At 42.7% G+C, this 21,230-nt stretch overlaps 1 protein-coding gene and 1 long non-coding RNA gene across 12 annotated transcripts in view; one reads left to right on the forward strand and one right to left on the reverse strand.

Moving 5' to 3' along the window:
* The first annotated feature begins 1,877 nt into the window (after positions 1–1,877).
* On the forward strand, positions 1,878–20,865 carry LOC146698051 (uncharacterized). The gene is made up of 3 exons (XR_014922977.1): positions 1,878–2,515; positions 4,548–13,111; positions 20,488–20,865. It is a non-coding gene; the product is annotated as an uncharacterized LOC146698051 (long non-coding RNA).
* The window catches only part of ubr5 (ubiquitin protein ligase E3 component n-recognin 5), a 30,701-nt gene continuing 15,174 nt past the window's right edge, over positions 5,704–21,230 (reverse strand). For 3 of the 11 annotated variants that reach the window (XM_085473009.1, XM_085473001.1, XM_085472998.1), the window contains 38 exons: positions 20,784–20,910; positions 20,498–20,649; positions 19,867–19,962; positions 19,362–19,485; positions 19,145–19,242; positions 18,616–18,773; positions 18,367–18,458; positions 18,105–18,251; positions 17,811–17,929; positions 17,553–17,679; positions 17,234–17,363; positions 16,903–17,063; positions 15,804–16,043; positions 15,531–15,654; positions 15,207–15,318; positions 14,997–15,128; positions 14,610–14,642; positions 13,737–13,994; positions 13,383–13,651; positions 12,929–13,140; positions 12,591–12,836; positions 11,610–11,683; positions 11,323–11,495; positions 10,896–11,045; positions 10,350–10,567; positions 9,930–10,050; positions 9,259–9,631; positions 8,985–9,072; positions 8,761–8,905; positions 8,492–8,622; positions 8,263–8,323; positions 7,874–8,055; positions 7,660–7,744; positions 7,405–7,560; positions 7,085–7,198; positions 6,838–6,982; positions 6,646–6,731; positions 5,704–6,465 (listed from right to left, as the gene is read on the reverse strand). In XM_085473009.1, coding sequence (XP_085329135.1) covers positions 6,253–6,465; positions 6,646–6,731; positions 6,838–6,982; positions 7,085–7,198; positions 7,405–7,560; positions 7,660–7,744; positions 7,874–8,055; positions 8,263–8,323; positions 8,492–8,622; positions 8,761–8,905; positions 8,985–9,072; positions 9,259–9,631; positions 9,930–10,050; positions 10,350–10,567; positions 10,896–11,045; positions 11,323–11,495; positions 11,610–11,683; positions 12,591–12,836; positions 12,929–13,140; positions 13,383–13,651; positions 13,737–13,994; positions 14,610–14,642; positions 14,997–15,128; positions 15,207–15,318; positions 15,531–15,654; positions 15,804–16,043; positions 16,903–17,063; positions 17,234–17,363; positions 17,553–17,679; positions 17,811–17,929; positions 18,105–18,251; positions 18,367–18,458; positions 18,616–18,773; positions 19,145–19,242; positions 19,362–19,485; positions 19,867–19,962; positions 20,498–20,649; positions 20,784–20,910 — 5,672 coding nt within the window. In that variant the 3' untranslated portion in view covers positions 5,704–6,252. The remainder of the gene's footprint in view (positions 6,466–6,645; positions 6,732–6,837; positions 6,983–7,084; positions 7,199–7,404; positions 7,561–7,659; positions 7,745–7,873; positions 8,056–8,262; positions 8,324–8,491; positions 8,623–8,760; positions 8,906–8,984; positions 9,073–9,258; positions 9,632–9,929; positions 10,051–10,349; positions 10,568–10,895; positions 11,046–11,322; positions 11,496–11,609; positions 11,684–12,590; positions 12,837–12,928; positions 13,141–13,382; positions 13,652–13,736; positions 13,995–14,609; positions 14,643–14,996; positions 15,129–15,206; positions 15,319–15,530; positions 15,655–15,803; positions 16,044–16,902; positions 17,064–17,233; positions 17,364–17,552; positions 17,680–17,810; positions 17,930–18,104; positions 18,252–18,366; positions 18,459–18,615; positions 18,774–19,144; positions 19,243–19,361; positions 19,486–19,866; positions 19,963–20,497; positions 20,650–20,783; positions 20,911–21,230) is intronic. The other 8 variants (XM_085472999.1, XM_085473000.1, XM_085473004.1 and 5 more) reach the window with 8 other exon arrangements.

Raw genomic sequence — 21,230 nt, forward strand, 5'->3', positions numbered from 1 at the left:
TTCTTGATTCAAAAATGTTTCCAGTACGCCTTTAACACAGACCTGCCCCACCCCCCTTGTACAAAGATTATCAAAAGGACAAAAATTTTAATGAAAAAAAACAACAACAACAACAAAGTAATAGAGGAAAAATGTTAAACAAAAATAAGTTAACCTTTGTTTAAAGTTTTTAATCTTTGAACAGAGGGGGGTGCCTTAGCTAGCACATCAACTGCCTGCCACCTACAATGCAGTTTTGAGATCTGTTCCCAGGTGCCTCAACCCCCACTCACATCTTGCATCAGGTGATCTCAATAGGTCACACGATAAGGCGACGCAAGGTCGCCTTGTCATGATAATGACCCGCACATTTTTTTCACATGAGCCAAGTGACTCCACTATTTGGTTTCAGAACTGAAGCTTTTCGGATGACAGGTGAGATGTCTTCAAGAAAATTAAAGAAGTCCAGCCCCTTAGGCTACCATGACCTGGATGACTGAGAACCTACATAAACATATTGCATCAAATGTAAAACTTGCTGGAATGATGATGAATTTCATGACACAATCATAGAAAAAGAATCCCATTTATTATATTAGTATATATATATATATATTAGGGCAGCACGGTGGCACGGTGGTTAGCACTGTTGCCGCACAGCAAGAAGGTCCTGAGTTCAATTCCACCATCAGGCCGGGGTCTTTCTGTGTGGAGTTTGCATGTTCTCCCCGTGTTTGCGTGGGTTCTCTCCGGGTACTCCGGCTTCCTCCCACCGTCCAAAGACATGCAGCTTGTGGGGATAGGTTAATTGATTAATCCAAATTGTCACTAGGTGTGAATGTGCGAGTGAATGTGAGTGTGAATGGTTGTCTGTCCCTGTGTGTTGGCCCTGCGACAGACTGGCGACCTGTCCAGGGTGTACCCTGCCTTTCGCCCTATGACAGCTGGGATAGGCTCCAGTGCCCCCCGCGACCCTGAAAAGGATAAGCAGAAGCGAATGGATGGATGGATGGGTGCAACGATACTTGTATCGATATTGAACCGTTCGATACAGTGCTTTCGGTTCGGTATGCATATTTATCGAACAATACAAAATTTGTAATTTATTTTATCAACTTTCCTTCTGACGATGCTGTCTGTGTTGAGCGCTCAGTGAATCTGCGTTCGACTACTCCGCCTAGGCTGCACTGTCGAGCGCAGATCCACTGAGCGTTCAACACAGACAGACAGCATGGTCAGAAGGAAGAGCACAGGGCAAACTAGCGAGACAGAAGTTAAGCTCTCCTTGCAACATGGCAAATTGAACCTCCCCCACCCTCATTCAGATCTGGCGTTTGGAATTATTTTGGTTTTCATGTGACATATGACCCTGAAGGTAAGCGCATCATGGACTAAAGTAAAACAGTATGTTGGATGTGCCACGCAATGCTCAATTACATGGGTGGGAGCTAGTGTGTTAGCGCAGTTAGCTCGTTAAGGTGTTGGCCGCGGTGTTGTGGCGTTAACGTCATTTCAACGAGATTAACGCTGACAGCACTAGTGGGAACACAACGAATATGACTGCACATTTACACCGACATCATCCTAGTGCAAAGACAAGTGGAAGCAGACAAAAACAACAAGCATGCATGCTACAAACTTTACCCGAGTCATTTAGACAGCCGTTAGCACATGATTCTCCTTATGGGGATCTGATATGTTTAATATTGTGGCGAGCTCAGACAAGGAGGAGACGGAGGTATCGTTTGGTCTTGCTTCCCGTGAGCTAGCCAGGGAGCACAGCCGTTTATTGACATCTGCAGAAGAACACTGCCGCTAGCTAACTGCTCAGCGCGGCAACCGCACAGCAACAACAACAACACACAGAGCGCCCTCTGACTCCGGAAGGACACACCGTTGCAGCGAGAAGGCGTCACCCGTCACTATGGCAACATAAACAAAACATAACTGTACAAACAGAACCCCGAACAGCCCTGACCCGCTACATAGCCCCCACCTAAGGGGTCAGTCATCCCCGACGACCCCATTACCCCACACAAAGTCCTGCAAATGTCCAGGTGCCTTCTTTTGGCGCACCGGCTGGTCACGACCGGCGGGGGAAAAGTCACTCGGGTCAGAACATGGGGTGCCACCATCATCCCACTTCTGACACCAATGTGGCGAGCTCAGACAAGGAGGAGACAGAGGTGTCGTTTGGTCTTGCTTCCCGTGAGCTAGCCAGGGAGCACAGCCGTTTATTGACATCTGCAGAAGAACACTGCCGCTAGCTAACTGCTCAGCGCGGCAACCGCACAGCAACAACAACAACAACAACAACACACAGGGCGCCCTCTGACCCCGAAGGACACACCGTCGCAGCGAGAGGGCGTCACCCGTCACTATGGCAACATAAACAAAACATAACTGTACAAACAGAACCCCGAACAGCCCTGACCCGCTACAATATGCTGCTGGGAATATAGCCCAGAAGAAGCGGATAGTATAGCTTTTATTTTGGAAAGAGCCATTTCTCTGTAATAAACTCTCTTTTCCAAAGGTGAGTGATTCAATCAGATACAGGGCTCGCAAAATCGCTAGCCCGACGTCCCGGGGCTAGCGATTTTTCCAGTCGGACTACCAAAATCTATCTCTGCCCTGCCCGTCGGGCTATTGTAGGAAGGAAAAATATATGTCAATGCTTTTGCATTCTTTCAGAAATGTAGCTGGGTAATTATGTCATTGGCATCGGTGAGCCACTGTCAATATGTGACATATTGAAATCGCGTTTGAATTTGCGCTTGTTTTTTGCTTTCATTTTGCAATCGTGCAAACTGTGTATAGAGAGTGACAGTACTGATTGGTGAGTGATGATAATTTGCGCACCAATTCCTCTGACATCGTCTTATCAATCGTTAGCTTACTATGCAAACATGACAAGTGAAATCTCCCGCAGCAAGCTTAAACATATGAGAGGTTGATTGAGCAGAGAATCGCTGACCGTTATGTGTGTGTATGTAAAAGCAGCAGGATATATATTTTAGTTCTGCTGAGCCAAATAAGAGAGGTCAGGGTGAAGAAGTGACAGCCAAAGAAAAGCTTACCACAAAACGGAAAAGTTATGACAAATCAGACTATAAGGCAAAAAGAAAGTGCAGCTTTATGGTTTCATGGACAAAAGAATTTCTGTGGCTGCAATATGACGAGCTAAATAACCAGGGCTGCACATAAGTGGTCCGCAGGTGCGCATTCGCTGTCAAAATAAAAAACGCGCACAAGATATGAAGTTGCAACGCGTGTTTGCGTACATAAGATTTTCTGGAGGACAGACATTTGTTTAGAACTCTTAAAGATGTCGAAGAAGCTCCTTTAAGCAATTACTTTGGTGTTCCTCCACCTCCAAAGAAATGTCAGAAGGAGTCCGAACCACAAAAGAAGCGCGTATTCTCAGAAAAGTGGTTGCAGGAGGTGAGCTGGCTTCAAACAAATGATGAACGCACAGAGATGTGGTGCGGAATGTGCCGTGAAAATCCCACTCTAGCGGACAAAAACAGTGCTTTTTATATGGACGCAAACGCGCGTTGCAACTTCTTATCTGGTGCGCGTCTTTTATTTTGACAGGGAATGCGCACATGCGGACCACTTATGTGCACCCGTGTAAATAACATAATGTTCTGCCGGGTGTGTTGTTGGTTTTCTCTCGATTTCTGAGTCGACAAGCGCCTTTGTTACTGGGACCAGTCATTTTAAGAAAGGCCCCCATTAGAACCCATGAGAAATGCAAGAAATGCATTATTGCTCAGTCTGCAATATCTTTCCCAGAACAAACACCAATTGCAAATAACATACTAAAAATAAACCTGAAAAATCTGTTTAGAACAGCGTACTATGTTGCAAAGAGTGAACTACCACTGGCAAAATTTAGCAGTCTTTGCAAACTTCAAAAAGCAAATGGCCTCGATCTTGGTTCCACTTGTCTCTTACCCGTGACTTCAGCGGAAATTTCAAAGTCAGGATCTGACACAGACTGATTCATGTCCTACAGTTCTTACAAGTTCATAGAAATTTCTGTTCAATTAGAACCAAGTATTTGAGTTGATGATTGTAATTTTTATACAATGTTGTAATTTGTTTTTCAACATTTTTTTGATTAATGTTTTGTTTCCTTTACAATATTATACTTTAATGTATAATATTGTAAAGGAAACAAAACAGGAAACAAAACATCAATCAAAAAATTGCTCTCTTTTTTTATTCGGGCTACTTACATTTATTTTGGGCTACCAAAAACTGAAGAGTCCCTGCCCGAAGGGCTACCAGGGATTTTGAAATTTTGAGAGCCCTGAGATATATTTATTTTTTTAATTACTTTTGTTTCAGCAACATTAAATTTAAAAACTGTACTTTTGAGTTAAAATATATATTTATAATTTTAATAAATGACAAATTAAAAAGGCATGAACATTTTTTTTGTATCGAAAAAATATCGAACCGTGACACCAAAGTATCGGACCGAACCGAACCGTGAATTTTGTGTATCGTTGCACCCCTAATATATAGCTATAATATATATAAACTGGTATGTATTACAGGTATTAACACACCATTCTGCAGCTCTGTGCAGCTGGACAAATACATAGTGGATGAGATTGAGAGCTCCACTGCTTGCTCCAACAAATGAGTTCACAGAGGCCAAGAGCAGATTCATCCACCTGATGGTAAAGAGGCCAAGTAAAACCAGTGACTGAGGAAGGTTTTTTGGTTTTTGTCCCACAGGAGCTGACTGGAGGGTAAGTAGTTGGATTAGCTGCACCTGAACCTGAAGTCGCTCACATTCACACTTACTGCCTGGTTGAACTGGCGTATGTTATTGTGTTGTAGATAACTGCATATTCCTTTTTAATGACATTTTTGCAAGTGAATATATCAGTTATCCCTCCTGTTGTCTTACAAGCTTGTCTTCCAAGCAGTTTCTGGATGGATGCAAACTGCATTTCTTTGCTTTGAACTTGTGACATGTGCAATGAAAATAAAGTTCAATTCTATTCTATTCATACCTTGTCACAAAAAGAAAGGAAGAACACTACAAGGATTTTGTACGATTTTTCTGTATATATTTTTGAATCCATGGGTGGGGAATTCCAGGCCTCTAGGGCAGGTGTCCTGTAGGTTTTAGATCTCACCCTGGGTCAACACACCCGAATCAAATGATTAGTTCATTACCAGGCCTCTGGAGAACTTCGAGACATGTTGAGGAGGTAATTTCAGAATCAGAATACTTTATTAATCCCGAAGGAAATTAGCCAGTAATTCAGCTGTGTTGGATCCAGGACACGTCTAAAACCTACAGGACACAGGCCCTTGAGGCCTGCAGTTGGACACTTGTGGAATATACAACTTTGACACTTTGTGTTTGCTCTTCCCAGGTCAAAGCCCTGAGAAGAGCATGCTAAGTTTAATAATTCAACATTATAACGCATGCGATAAATTTTGTGTTTTTACAACACTGCATTATACATTCTTTTTTGGGAGAAGTTTTCTGGCATGTGGATTAGTATGGAAGTATCATTACTGGAACATTAAATTTTTTGCTGGTGTTATTTACTCTTTATATTCCTATACTTATTGTGTACACCCCTTGGTTTGTAAGCTCATCAATCTATTAACTACTACTAATAAAATGTATTACCTGGTAGTCTATTGAAATAAGTAGTAACATAACTAGAGACCACACACAAACAATGACAATGTATTTGCATCCAAGTTTATTTTGAAATTCCCTACTCCCCCTGTACAAGAAAAAATGACTTTCCACAAAGGCAGCAGTGAACTGTCAGTGATAGTACGTTTCTAGGGAAGGAAAAGAACAAAACAAAACAAAAAAAACTTATAGTCACAGTGTGTCTTAAATATTTCTACTGCTGTCATCTTTGGCTGGGTTTTCGGCAGACAGCTTTTCTGTCAAGCCAAATTCCTGGGAAGCAAAGGTTTAAGCCAATAGAGCAGAGCTGTGGGCTTTACATTTTACAGTGCCAATGCAGGAATGTTCTGGACCGTATACCTCTTCTTCATTAACACAAAAGAAAAATAAACAATTAAAACTGAAATAAAAATAACAAGCTGTTTGTGTTCACAACACAAACATATTACCGCCCGGGGAGATGGCGACAGTATGTCGAATTTCATAAAATCGTTTAGACAAAAAATAAATCTACAAAAATGGAGCTAGGTAAATATTACACAACAGTAAACATGTTTTTCTTCTTTTCCTTTTTTAAACTCTTCTTTGTTGAACTTCTACACAAAACCAAAATTCTTGGTCTTAATGGCTAGCAGGAGTTTCTGTTTGAGTATCTGTTTTGAAGAGTAGAGTGGCACGTAGAGACGGGAGATGCAGGTGTTGGCTGTGGGGAGGTGCTGGTCGTCTGGAGGCCGGATCGTGATGGAAGGCATCGGCTGGAAGCCCTCCTCGCTGGCTGGCAAAGATGGGCTGGAGGTCCAGAAGTACACCTGAGGAGTACACAAACGACTTTTTTAATCCCGTGTCTGATATACAGGAAACCAAGTACTTGTACACCGAGGCTTTTTAATTTAAGACTGGTGTCTGATCAGTACCCTGTATCAGCAGATACCCCACAGCCAAGGTATGGAAAAAGAAAGAATTCCTAATTATGATGGGAGCAGACTTACCAGATCTTGTCTCTCAGTCATGCTCATCTTCTCCACTATGGACCAAAACCAGCGTTTAAACTGGAGAAGTTTGTCTGCATTTTCCCCTGTTGAATGAAGAAGTCTTGAGTCAGTATATGACAGTCAAATGTACAATAGTAAATCCTTTACTGATTAAGATGGACATAAAGCGATGTAGACAGATCAACATACCAGACTCATCGTTGAAGGAGGTGAAGCTAATAAGCATCTGGACATTGACTTCTCCACAGCCGTTGACCAGCAGCCTGAAGTCTTCAGCTGTCAAGTCCTCTAAGGCGTTCTTGGGCAGTACATCGAGCAAGCCCTTCCTCATTGCCTATGAAAGACAGCCGGTGTGAATACACATTTTGATAAATGACAAAGCATTGATCTGCATTCACACAATTTAAGGTTCGGTAAAATTGCCGTTTATACTTACATGAAGCGGCTGCTCAGCAACCACCAGCATTCTGTGCTCTGCGTACCTCCTCACATATTCGTAAACATTGAGGGGAGTTACTGGCATGTTGACCCCTCCAGACAGGAGCTCAACCTGAACAAGGCAGAATGAGATATAAGCTTCACTTAAGTCACCACCTGCACATTAGTTAATTTAACTTGAAGAGAATTTTCAGATGTGCTGCCGCGTTTTTCACCTTGCATCACATACACATTTGCCAGCGCTGTTTTTCCATCTTAACAGGACAAGTGACATCTGATACTGCTCAAGTTTGACACTTAGACAACCAAGTCCATTACCTGTCCAGCTCCTTCCTCTTTGCAGAGATCAATGGCGAAAGCCAAATCCATGGCAGCAAACACTGCTTCGGCTTCACCAGCCTGTGAATGGCGGATTAGCTGCCGCAGGCTCTCATACATAACCGGGTCAAAGAACGCAAAGTCGTGCCAGTTCACCTGCAGTAAAAGAATAGTTAGCAATTGAATTATTTAAGAACCAAGCATTATGCAGCAGGTGCATTTTTTTTTTTTTTAAAAGGCATATTTTCTACTTACCTTCCTACCCAGCAGCACCTTGATGACATGTCTGTTCAGTGTGATTGGACAGAGTTCATTCTGCAGCAGACATAAGCCCAGTATTCTGCACAGAGAAATACATTGTTTCATACTCTGCTAAGGACACAGCTGATTTCACAAAACATTTTCCTTCTTGAATTTCATTTTTATCCAACCGAACATCATGTAAATCTTTGATTTTTTTTATTATTACCTTCCAATATTACGGAAGCAGTTGAGTCTGGCCTCTGTATTTTTGCCGGGTCTAGGGGAGTAGAAGCCTCGTTTGCCAGGCTGGTAGAAGAGAGGAGCGTTGTCGTCACCGTCATCTGGGTCGTCCAGCTCCATGTCAACCACACTGCGTGTTGAACCGTGACGTTTGCGGTTCTCCTGCTGCTAAAAATGATTGAACGGAGGAGGGGGGCAGTGTTTATAACAACTTCGTATTAGGATGATCTGTGTTGTGCAAGTGTTTCTGTTAAGTGTCAAAGTCATTTTAGTGTGTCGTGGTTTAGCACACTTTGCTAAAATATGGCTAAAACATTTTTAGAAAACAAGAAACTAGTTAACAAATAATGGAAACAGGTTATATATTTTGTTCACTTGTGATTTCTCTGGAGCCTCTGGGAGACCGAGGTCCAGAATACTGTCAGCTCCATTTTCCCTGGGAAAGATAAACAGAATATAGTTAGTTTGCTAAATGGCACCGAGTATGAATATGAAAAAAAATACTGTTCTTAATGGATGTATATTCATTAACAGGTACTTTTTTTGCCAGCTAAATGAGCACTTTATTGTCAGAGGCACCCGTGGTGTTGGTGATTTGTCTTACCTTCCATGTGCAATAAGTAGCTCCATGGCCTCTTCTACTCTGGCTCTCAAAGAATCCTCACTAGCTAGCAGCAGCAACAGCTGGGCAGGAGACAGCTCCAGCAACATGCCGGTGATTTTACTGGCGAAAGCCTAAAGACACAAACACAACTCCCCTCAGTATGATCAAGGAAAAATTATAAATGCAGACAAGGAAGCAAAACATTATGGATCACTCAAGTTCCCTGTCTTAATGAAAGAAAACAAACAGATATGCTGATGGTTTATTACCGGCTGCATTGCATGGACTCGTGGATAGAGCCTTTCACCCAGGGCTTGTCTGTGTGCAGGCAGAGGGTCAGGCTCATCACTGGGGTTTCCCTCTGATGACGGCCTGAAAGGCCTGGTGTCTATGGACAGCTGCCTCCTAGAGTCTCTGTTAACATACAAACAGGTTAGCAGACATTTTCTCTAAATATAAAGAAAGGTCATATAGGCTACCAAATAGAGTTTACCTGTCTCGGTCTCTCCGAGATCCTGCTCGAAGCCCACCACTTCTCCTCTCCCTCTCCCGGTCTCTGTTCCTGAGACGCTGCATTAGATCTGCACAAACAAATCGACCAGGGCAAGTTCATTTGTGTTGAAAATATTTTTTGTCAAGTATCTTATATTGTTGCTACTTTAATGATTTCTTCCATCATCACAAAAACAAAAAGCAAACATTTATTGTAATAATGAACACAAATGTCATAATATGCAGTATGCAGTAGTTTCTATGTATTGTCATACTTGAATTGTAATCGTGATGACACGTACTGCTGGCCTGCATGCCCTTGCTGACGCTCTGAACACAGTCCAGGTTGGGCAGCTTTTCATTGGAAAGGAGGGCCAGAGCGATGGCCGTGTAGAAGCTGCGGGCCACGCCACTGCCCTCTCCAGGCTCATCTTTGAAAGTCACTTTCACCCGGTGTACCGCCATGGGTGTGGTTGTACAACGCCTGCCAAAGTGTGTGTTTAGCTGACGCATAGTCTGTTGTATTAGCTGGTCTCGATCACGGTCCACTTCCAGCGCCAGGTCACGGGACTGCAGGTTCCTCAACTTCTCCATCTCTCGACGGAACTTGGATTCCTTCACCTCAAAGCCGCCAAGCTCTGTGAGGATCTGGTTCAAAACAATGAGGGAACAACAACACGGTCAGTTAAAGCTACATTAAGTTTCATATGCTATATAAATACAGGCCATTTACCATTTACCATAGCAGCAGAGGAGTGTTTTAATTTCAAAGTCTGTATGATTCATTCTGGCTACTCATGGCTCATCGCCTCACACAAGCTGATTTTACTCTAAGCAGCATTTCATTTAAGAAGCCATCAAGTACAAAAACGTACAGGGACGAACTCCATTTAAGTATTGACGTATATGTTGAAGGCATGTTAAAAAAAAATAAAATATTTTTTACCGATCCAGGCTCAGCTCCAACATCCTCCATGAAGACACGACCAAAAAGCTCCAGTGAGAGGCGCCAGCGGCCCAGCAGCATGTCGTGTGAGATCATCATCCCCATAAAACTGCAGTGAGGTCTGGACAGAGGACACAATAAACACTATTTTAAACTTTTCCTCATCTTCATAAACTCTTTATCTATAATTACATTTTCTGTGTTTGAGAGCAACAGACAGTTTTCACAGCAACCATTCTGACTGGGAAACAGGAAGAGGTTACATGTGCTAATAATGAAGGTTCTAATTAATGCGAGTACAGAGGCTTAATTAATGGGATGACAAACATCTATAGGTGATACCATTTCATATCAAGCTGCTGAGATCAAGGTCAGTCCTCTCTGCAAAAATCAGCCCCACTAAATGCAATGACTGGTTACCTGAACGATGGGAGAGGAGGGCCATCACTCTCAGTGAGGCCAATCTCAGCAAGCAGGCTGCTCTTTAGCTGGGCAGCAAGGTCGTGGGGTGATGGGCCAGGTTTGGAAGCCTCCAGCTCCTGCTCTGCCAGCGACTGGTTCTCGGTGCTCCGCTGGCCTGTCTCCATGCTCATCACATTCTTCAGGTTAGCTGAGTAAGACATCTTAGTGGGCAGGATCTGTTTGAGCAGGAGTCAGAAGTGTCGTTTAGTAATGTGAACAAGTGAACTTCTAAAGATGATAGCAGTGTGGCCACAACAGAATGGAAATGGGACACCGAATACAAACTGTGCTCCAATATCCACACTCGTATGAACACAAGAACACGACCCAACCTACCTGTCCTTTCATAAATCAAATAGCACGAAGAGATAATGAATCCTTAATAGTCAAGTTATTTTAACTGGGAAAATGCTGCAGTACTTTATTATTTCAGGGAGATTTGTTATGCATGGATATTAGAACACAACTACCAGCGTGATAGCACGGTGTAGAGGAGTGGTATACCTGAGAGGGGGAGGGTAGAGAGGAGCCCATGTTTACCTCCAGGCAGTTCCTGTCCATGGTTGCCTCAGCCAGGCCTTTGGTTGCCATGTAAGAGGAAGAGTACAGGCCCTGAGAGGGACGACCAAACAGATCTTCCTTTCTGGCATTGGGCTGTTGAAGAAGAAGCAAAATGTATTTAAAATCACAAAGGCTGACTTGCCATTCTATAATGTAAAGACAGCTAAATGTAACAGTTCAAGTGTTTTACATTCTCTAAATAGTGCTGTGATTTTCTTTGCTGCCAAATATCTCTGGCATGTAGTGATACTTGAAGGAGTTCGCACAGAAAACAAGATGAATAAAAATGCAATGCCACAAAGCTGAGATGACTCATAAAAAATACTTAGTATGACACGTAAGGAGGTTGAACATCAGCAGCAAATCTAACCTGCAGGAGGTGGGGCTGGTCTGCCAGAGGGATGGCCTCAGCCAGAGGAACATCGAAGGGATTTGGTGGGATGCACCCCAGGAAAGTCATCGAGTCAGAGCGACGGAAGAAGGGGTGGTTCTGACCCGTCTCAGCTGGAACTGGGTCCTCATCCTTGTCCTGCAGTGTTGAACCTGAAGTGAAAAAGAAACACAGCAGATCTTAAAACAACTATGTAGTTCTTTGATATTTATTATGGACTGACTATAGTTTAGTTGTCATTTAGTCGTTTTATTTTTTTGCCTTACTCTGATTGGTGTCCTCATCATTCTCATGCTCAGAATCTTCATTGTCCAACCCAAGCTCCAAAATCTCTCGATTCCTACAAGTGAAAGTTACGGAGGATAAACATCGTGTTAAGACTCACATTTATTCTGAAGGCCCATAAAACAAATGTAATTACCCCCCTGTTGTTTGAATGAACTGTATTTTTTGCTCCTAACAGCAGTTTATTTAGATAAGCTTTCACATAGGATGTGGCACGCACGCGCTGTGCTCTAAAAAACTTTGATTTCTATTGCTTGCGTGCAATGGTTTCTTGCTGCGCTGAGCAATCGTGCGACCAGTAGAAACAAAGCCTACAGCTGCACTAAGTTCAACCAAACGATGAGCGAAAACATTCCATGCGTGTCCAAGTTCGGTGAACTTTTTGACACAAGCTTACATGCATATACAGGGACCTCCAGAGCCCTTAAGCCATTCAACGGTTCTGTGGACCTCAGGAGAAACGCAATGTTGTGGAAACGACACAATCTTCACTAATCGGGATAATTAAAAGCTTTCTTTATGAATGTGCAATACATTTTTTTTAATTAAACATTTTAACATTATACAACACAAACTCTCAGAGGGGATGTCAGAGACGTGCATGTTTTTAAATGACAGGGAGCAGGTGCATCTAATACACGTAGAGTGGCTGCAAAAAAATTACGTATAAGCAGAGCGGAGCAGCCAGTGCAACACAAAATTTGTGTCCTTCGCTCTACCTAGTGGTCAGTGCAGCACATGCTGTGTCCATAACCTAGCTAATTAGCATCACTTAGGTTTATTTCAGCTGATTTTGCTACAAGTTACTGAAAGTCACACTGAAGCTAGTCTCTTTTAGTGTGGATCCTGTGAACTGTTTAATTAAATATTAAAACATTTACTGTCTTATGATTTAATAAACAAAGTATGCAGCCTCTGTGTAAATCCTGAATTGGCATTTTCTACTATTTTTCATCATTTACCTCTTTCTATCCATCTGTGGCGTGTCCAGGGTGGTCTGCTGATTCATGGCTTTAATCCAGTAGATGAGAGCCTGGAAAACGTAAGCCACATGCTTCAGCGAGCACACGTCCAGCACCGGAAGCACATCAGAGTGCTCATCATTGTGGGAGCGCATCAGTGACAGGGCGTAGTTCAGGAAGTCACCACGTGCAGACATCATTCCTTGACGAGCCGTTAGCAGTGTGGCTGCCCTCCTAAAACAAATACTAAATTAAGTGTGGGAAGCAATCATTTGTTTGCATCATGTAAGAGTAAGAGTTCAATTAATTCATTGACCACATTAAGTGAAAAAGCTTACCTGCGTCCTTCCAGAGTGCGGAGGCTGGCCTCCTCTCGAGCAGTCATGCGCTCCCTACGAGCTGAGTGCTGGGAGGCATGGAGCGGGTGACTGGGGTGACCGGGATCTCCAGCAGATGACAGGGCTGAGCCGTATCGCAGCTGAGCCTCAGTGGAATCCATGATGGACACCATCCAGTTCCAGGTGGGAATTAACTTTTCTTCTACATAGTTCTGGTTCACACAACAAACATTTCACTCTTTGCTCACATAATCAGCTTGATTCCAAATTTTGTTTTGCATTCCTTTTAAAAAGCACTAAATAGTATTTGTGGTAGGGTTGAATATTCTATAGTTATGCGTTATGTAAACTATTGCTCTTAGCATTGCACTGTTAATAGTGGAGACTAATCAACATGAACTCCTTCTGCTGAAAACACATAATGCAGATCTTAAAAGACTCCAAGCCATTATACCTGCAGGTTGACAGCATCCTGGTAGGTGAGCTTGACAGCAGCAGGATACTGGGAGTAGACAAGATGGTTATATTTGGGAATCAGACTCATGAGGTCTGAGATCTGCCTGATGACAATGCTGTAGGCGCGGGCGAGACTGCTGGCAGACGTCAGGTAGCTGCTGGAGTTGCTGGCCTCCAAAGCTGCCGCCGCTGCAGCGGCACTAGAGCTGATTGCACTTGAGCGCCGCAGGTTAGTGGGGTCAATATATATCAGGCCCGTGGAGCTTGCTGTGGAGGGGGGAGGGGAAATGTTAGTTCTGAGACAGTTTAAATTTTAAATTAAAACTGCAGAAGCAGGTGGACATTTGCTGACCGGCTGGTGTTGAGGTGCTGGAGGGAGCGCTTCCCGGTGCCCTTTGGCTGGGGGTGTTTCTCACAGCCCACTGCATGGAGCGAGGAGCCTGAGCTGCACTGTTAGCATGTGACGCATTAGTTGTCCTTTCCAGAGGCTCATCCAGCAGAAACGTCTCCTGGTCAACATCGTCACTTTGGCTGCTGCTGCTGTCTGAGTCACTGGAGTCATTGGACTGAGAGTCATCCTCTGAAAAGAAGGCAGGGACACTGCTGGCACCTTTAAAGTAGGGATGAAGAAAAAAAATAAAGAAGACCAGTTTAATGTTCTCGTATTCAATTTGACCCACCAGTCTTTCGCTTTCACATCAGACTTATCCAAGCAGGAGTGCGGGTTAGTGAATCACACCACTACAAGGCAAAACACCACCAATACGAAACTGGACACACTGAAACACCGAGTGAGAACAAAACTGGACACTCTGGTGTTCAGCTTGTGCTAAATCATACATGGTTTCATTTTCTAAATATTTTCAAGTTAAAAAAAAAAAAAAAAACTATTCAAAGAGAAAGAACATCAATCTCTAACTTGACAGAATAATCTACAAGAAAGTTTAACATCATCGTTAGTAGCAAATGCACTCTTTAGATGACCAAGCAGGAAAAAACCCACACCACTTGGAAAAGCTACAAGTTGATTAGTGTGTTATTTGGATAAAAGACCAACAAAGCTACACTTGTGATGAGGCATTAGTTAAAAACGGCAGACAACAACAGAGAAATGTGAGAAGGGGACGGACTGAAGGAACTCTCAGCAGGAAACTGTGTATGCACTTTGCAAATTCACTCTTGCCCTGATATCTGTATATGCATTAAAGTAAAGAGGAGCTCATACCAAAAATAGGAAATGCCAAGGACACCCTACTGCCTGCAAATGAAATACATTTGGTATTCAGCCAGGGACCACTTTTCCTTCTCTGCTGTATCATTATCTCTCCAAATATAAAATCCCCACAATCCACAACGCTGACTGTCGAGCATTGTGACTCTGACTGATTTACAAACAAAATTTATTTTTGCAAGCGATTAGACCAAATTAGACCGATTCAACACAAAAATGGTTACGATTTCAGTCAAAGGGAGTGACAGTTTAAAAAAAAAAGAAAGAAAGAAAGAAAAAAGGGCGGGGGTCATAAAACATTGAGATTTTCAGGGTTTTTTTTTTAACGCAATTAAGGTATTAGGTAAAAGCTGATGGTTTACATAAAAGCAGTTGACTAACCTGCTTCAGAACCAGCAGTAGCTGCTGTAACAACGCTCCTGCGACCGCTGGCGTTGTCCTGATTGCTGTGGTTGCTTTCGCTGTCGCTCTCCGTTTCAGCTGCTGCCAACAGGTCCAACTCCATGTCACTTCCTAGAAAACAGACATGACCCCATCCTAAACTCATCTGACTTTGATTCATAAAGATGAACAACTCCAACTATATCTTACCATCCTCATCGTGCTCATCGTGCTGGCCTTCTGCTTCAGCATTTTCCTCTCCCTGCTCTTCCTGGTCGTCGTGATGGTCTTCCTCCCCAGCTACACCCTCTACAACTTCAACCTGTTAGACACACAACAGATTGTCAAATAAAAAAAACTTTGTGGCAAGACATACCTGAAATTCTACAGTAACAGGAGGACAGAAAAAAAATACAAATATGAATAGAGTAAGCTTGTGGGCTTTAGCCTCAGAAACAGTAACCAACATGCAGTGCACACATGCACATCCAGAATTCATTATGGCTCTAATGATTTAATAATGAGGCTCCCCACCTCTTCCACATCTGCTGATACAATGTCATCCTGCTCCTCATCTCTTCCTCTGACAGGCTGAGACTGGCTGCTGCGCCGGGGCTGAGGGTTCCTGATGATATAAGAGGCAGCTGTCTGGCTGGAGCTGGAAATGTTAAACACAAGCTCATTAAATGAAATAAATAAGGGAAAAAAAAAAGGAGAGTGGATTCTAATTATCCATAATTTAAGTACATTTTACAAACTACTTTATCACTCCACTTGCAATGAGACAAAGTCAAGAAAACCAATAACCTGCTGGACTGGTCAGGTGAGGGTCGTGGTGGCAGCGGTTCAACAGAGAAAAGCTCCTCGCTGCCCTGAACAGCATCAATGCTGGTGCTGGCCAAAGTGAAAGGAGCGGTCGGTCTTGCAATACCCATTCGCACTGGGACAATTAGTGACTCTGCTACATTACACAGCTCCTCCACAGCATAGGGCAGCAGAGCCTGGAAAACACGCCGACATTTCCCAATGGGCTGAGGGATGAAATTGCTGTATGAGGAAAAATGGAGAAGAATTGAGAAATGGTTGTATTACATAAGAAAATCTTGTCTAACTGGTATCAAGTATGTCAGCAAATTATAAACAAGCTTTAGCCTTGGGCCGTTCTTTTCATTTGTTCTGGTATAACCTTAAGTGGGATTTATGCTTCTGTGTTAAGTCTTTGCTGTAGTTAAGTCTCACGTGGAAACCATTTAGAAACCCTACACCATAATTTGTGCTGAAACCTGATGTGCACCTCTCTAGAAATGTAACTAGATGTTGCATCGACGCAGCCCGCAACATCTGTGATTGGCGTGTTTGGTACCGTTGGACTGGAAATGGAAGAGAATGAATCATCTCAAAGGGAGAAAGTCCACTTACAAGAGATGTGTTGGCCATGACAATGCAGAGCAATTGGCACAACTATAAATGCTGGCAATATCACTGGCTACTTGTATAGGCCATTGGTGGCTCTACATAAATTTAACACAGACATTCACATTAGTCTAAAACTGAGCTGTTCTCAAAAACCTTAAAGTCGATTATCCAGTTCTTGACCACTAGGTCAATGATGACACTAAAACTGTCATAAAAGAAAGCAGGGACTTTTAAATGCAACTTCATCCCCGGCTTTTTACAGTAGATTACTTCAATGTTAAATCCACGACAGAAAACCCTTCTGAAACCCTAAAGCGTAACCCAAAGTGCTGCTACCTGCAAAATCAAACCGTACAGGTATAAATGCTGGTAACAGCTGCTTGATGGTCATGGATTCAAAGCAGAATTGTAAATTAAACAGATTAATGTAGACAAGAGAATTCTTTAAAAAGAAAAAAAAAGAAAAGTGTTCGGCAAATTGTGTTCTTACTTTTTCTTTTTTGATGACGCCATCTCCACACTGAGGATGACAAAAACTCGGGCCACAGAGCGCAAGAACCTTCTGGTGACGTTGATAGCCTCCTCTCTCCGACCGGGTGTGTACTTGTTCTGCAGCTCCTTTACCAGAGTACCCAGTAACGTATCTATGAACTAATACAACAGGGAGATAAAACACCCGATGAGGATTGTCGTGCATGAATACAAGTCAGTAAGTTACAGAGTGACCAATCCCAATAAAATATGTTACCAGGGTTACTTATTTACACTGAATGTGAATTTTACACTGTGTGCACTGGAAACGGAAGACTAACTGCACTTACAGTGATGTCAGGAGCACACTTGACAATGAGGCAGTGAGTAAAACAGTCAAGGCGAATGGTGCCACTCTGCTGATTCAAGTAGACCTGCTCTTCAGGTAGGAGGTGAGCAATTCTGCTGCTGGCACTAAGTCTGGGAAACAAGAAATACAGGATTGAGATACAAGCTACACAAATTACTACATCACAGCTATAGTTGATTGAATATTTGATTTGGATTATAACACACCATTTAAAATCGGGTCTGAATAGTGCAATTAGTGGATCAGACTTGTTCAGGAAAAAAAATGCATTCTCAAACTCCAATGCTTCTGATACTTACGGGTCTTTATTCTCCTGAGAACCAAACATGATCATTGACTTTAGGGCATTCCAATCCTGCAGGACTCTCTCCAGAGCCAGCTGAGCAAAGCGGGGAGGTTCTAGATCGTGGTCTGGCATGTCAGAGTCTGAAACAAGAACACGACAGCTTTCTCTCAGGATCTGTGTTCGGCTTTCAAATGAACTCTTGTAAAATCTCTAATTAGCATGGACCTAAAGTTAAAAAGGTGGGTAAATGAGACAAAGGTCTTGAACCAACCTTCTGCATTAGCAGCCTTGCGGTTCCTATCTTCTCTAATGCGCGGTGGTCTGTACTGACAGTGCTCAACACTCTGCCTGGCAACAGTCTGCACCAGGAACAGTAATATATGCTCTCCCCTGCAGATAGAAACAAGTCAGACAGACCTACCACCTCTGCTCACTTATGTAACACAATGGAGCTTTAGCAGAGTGGCAAGTTAAATTCTAAATTCATTTGCCAACTATAAAGAACAAGAAGCACTTCTATATGAAGCAGACAAATTAAAGCCTGGGGCAGAGTTCACAGGCTCACCTGCTGTTTGGTGTTGTAACCAGGTTTGTGGTGGTGAGTAGCCTGTACAACAGATCCAGGCGAGCTGCCTTCTGACCAGCTATGAGCGTTTTACACTTGCATTTCTCCCAACAGTCACAGTACGCTGTAGGTGAAGTCCTTTTCAACCTGGGAAAGAGGATATACAAAGTCTAGTGACTTAGTTTCAAGAGCTGGTAACAATGGTAAGAGAGACGAGCATTAGCAAGGAGTGAAAAAGCCCACACTGAAAACTAGGACTTACTTGCAGTCATGTCCTTTGTGACACACCCTTGCACATTCAGTGCAACAGCAGAGGGACTCCAGCAAGCCACATGTTCGACACTCAAAGATATCCTAAATACAACGCAAGTGTCATGAAAAATGTCAACATCTATAGAAATATATTCGCAAAAGAGTTTGGCCATTCTAAAAGTAGACCGCTTACTTTCCAGACACACAACACTTCTTCTAGCGAGTACATTTTAGTGTAATGGGATTGTCACAGGCTGACCTGGTTAATGTGCTCAGCTCCAGTCCATGTAAAACTGCAGGTGTCGTTGCAGCAGAGAACATACAGGGGAGAATCATCTGGGTTTGTACCCGAGGGGCAAATCATTTCCATGAACACCGAATCAGCATCCTCCTTCTCTGTGATACCCAGGTCACCAACTGTGTTCAAGACATTTGGGGAACAACAAAAAACCATGGAAACACGGGAATGCCACTTATAACACTTCAGTTAGCTGCTGGAAGCAGGGCACCAAAATAGGTCAGGATTCACATAACTCATGGATAACCTCCAATGTTCCAGCTATTTCCTAACCACTTACAATGATATCAGATGTACTAAAAACTCTGCCGCTTTCCCAGAAACTGTTCAGAGATGGCAGCTGGTTGGTAACACAATATTAGTGCAAATGTCTCCATGCCTGCTCCGTTTGATTAGTGTGAAGATGTTAATGCAATACATGTTCTTGAATTTAGACACTTTAACACAAAGGTTTCCAGCGAACCAGTTCTCAGCCAGCTTGTTAACTCACCCTTGGCCATTTTCTGTGCAGCCTCAAGCACGGTGATAGCTGCTGGGTAAGCTCTCCCACTGACAGCTAGCATGAACGGGGTCATTCCTCGGGCATCCCTGTCAAACAAAGGCAACAATATGCATGAGCACTTCCAGGAGAGCACCTGAGCAAACGATAGCAGGGGAGAAATAAGCAGATTTTCAGTCAATTTTAATGCAGTAATAAAGACTCTTACTTTGCAGAGAGCAGCTCCCGTAAGTGTGGCCTCAGAACAACGCTGTCACACATCAGCTTAAGGATAAGGTGGGCATTGGCCTTCCTGTCTTTAGACTCAACCACAGAAGGCTCAGTGGACGGCCCTGCTCATATGGAAAACACATACAGTTAGTCAGTAGGCGTTACAAGATTTAAGCATAGAGCTGGCAATTCATTTATATGATTTATTTATATTTATAGTTCTCATTGATACAATCGTTCTTCTGGTTTGAATTAGGCGGATGCTACTGTTGTGCCGTCCTTTTTTGTTAGGCGGTCACAATGTGACTTTATCCCCGTTCCTCCAAACACCCTGACACAGCATGTTATAGGTTTCTACGTTTCTAAGTTACCAAAGTGTTGGCTCCACTGCTACACAAGAATTTCCGGCAAAGACTTGGTTTTCCAAGTGTCAAAAGGTTTTCTTTTTAAATTTACCAAACTGCTTTAGTGGAAAAGAGGCACGTGATAAAGAAGGTATGCACCTGGTATTGTGGAGGTGCTCGGTCCCTGGCTGCTACCAGTGGAAGCAGTGGTGAGTGAACCCACAGCTGGTGCTAAAATGAAGTCGATGTCTCCATCTTTTCATGAAAAACAAACACAGTTTGTATTTTTAATAAAATCAGGATTATGAAAATCAAAAGACGGTTGTTATTGTAATTCTATAAAAGGAAGGGAGGGCACTTAAATTTTAAGGCTCCACTTTCCAGTAAGGTGGTGCAAAACTACCTCACTGATTAACAACTATGGTAAAAACAAAAAAAAAGACATTGCACTGGTCTGGGTGGATTTCTACAAGTACAAGTGAAAAGACAATCAAGAACTCCATAGTTGCTAAAATAATAAAAAACGCCCACACAATGAGTCAGAAATCTATTTATTTGGAAATCTCAAAAATGATGACTGTAAATTAAACAGCAAAATAACTTCTGCAATATTCTACAAATGGCTACCACTGTGTGTTTTACATTACATTGAAAAAAAATATCAAATTCGATGTGTTGCTGGAGAATGGTTGTGTCAGAAATAAAGATGCATTTAATTTATTTTTCTTTGTTCACTTTAAACACCACATAAAAATAATCTAACTCTACCATTTTTTTCAGATGCACTCACCAGGGTCCATGGGTGGAGGGTCAGGAACCCAACTTGGTGGAGCAATGGGTGGGGACACAGGATCCTGATGGTCACTGGATGACGGGCCAGATTCATGTCGACCAAGACCTGCTGCTCTTAAAGACCTCCGCATCATCTCCCTAAGACGAAGGCTAGTGACAATCCCCCCAAAGACAAACGAGTCAATAACTTAGATCCTGTTTCGGTGGTACTGCCAAAATGGACAGCCAAAACATTTCTTTGCTGTAGGGCATTTTTTGTTATACATTCTGTGGAGCTCATTTACCCTCTGCTGCTGGAGGAGCCGGTCCTATTTCCAGAGCTATTGCTTGAGACCACAGAGATGGCATTGGCAATCGCCTCCACAGCAGACAGACGCTCTGCAAATGTGTTCCTCTCTGACCTTTCAGCTTCTGAAATGAAATAACATGGTCACTGAGCGTGGAAAGGAATTAGCTGAAATACATATATTTACATATACATATATAATACATATAACATATAATATCTATATGTTGATGGATTAAAATACTTGCTTCATTAAAAAAAAAACAAAAAAAAAAAAACTGTTCCTTACTCTGTGTATTTGTATATAGAAACTGCATGATTGAGGATCGTTCATGAACATACAGCGTGTTTTTTAATGCATGGAAACTGCCTGCAGTTGCATGTTGGATTACATGTTACATATTGTTTTAAGAGTCACCACAGGGGTTAAAGTCTTTACATCTGG

This window comes from Copadichromis virginalis, linkage group LG11, assembly GCF_057382275.1.
Source record: "Copadichromis virginalis isolate Kocher_CV1m ecotype Utaka linkage group LG11, C_Virginalis_male_GT1.1, whole genome shotgun sequence".
Taxonomy (NCBI): Eukaryota; Metazoa; Chordata; class Actinopteri; order Cichliformes; family Cichlidae; genus Copadichromis; species Copadichromis virginalis.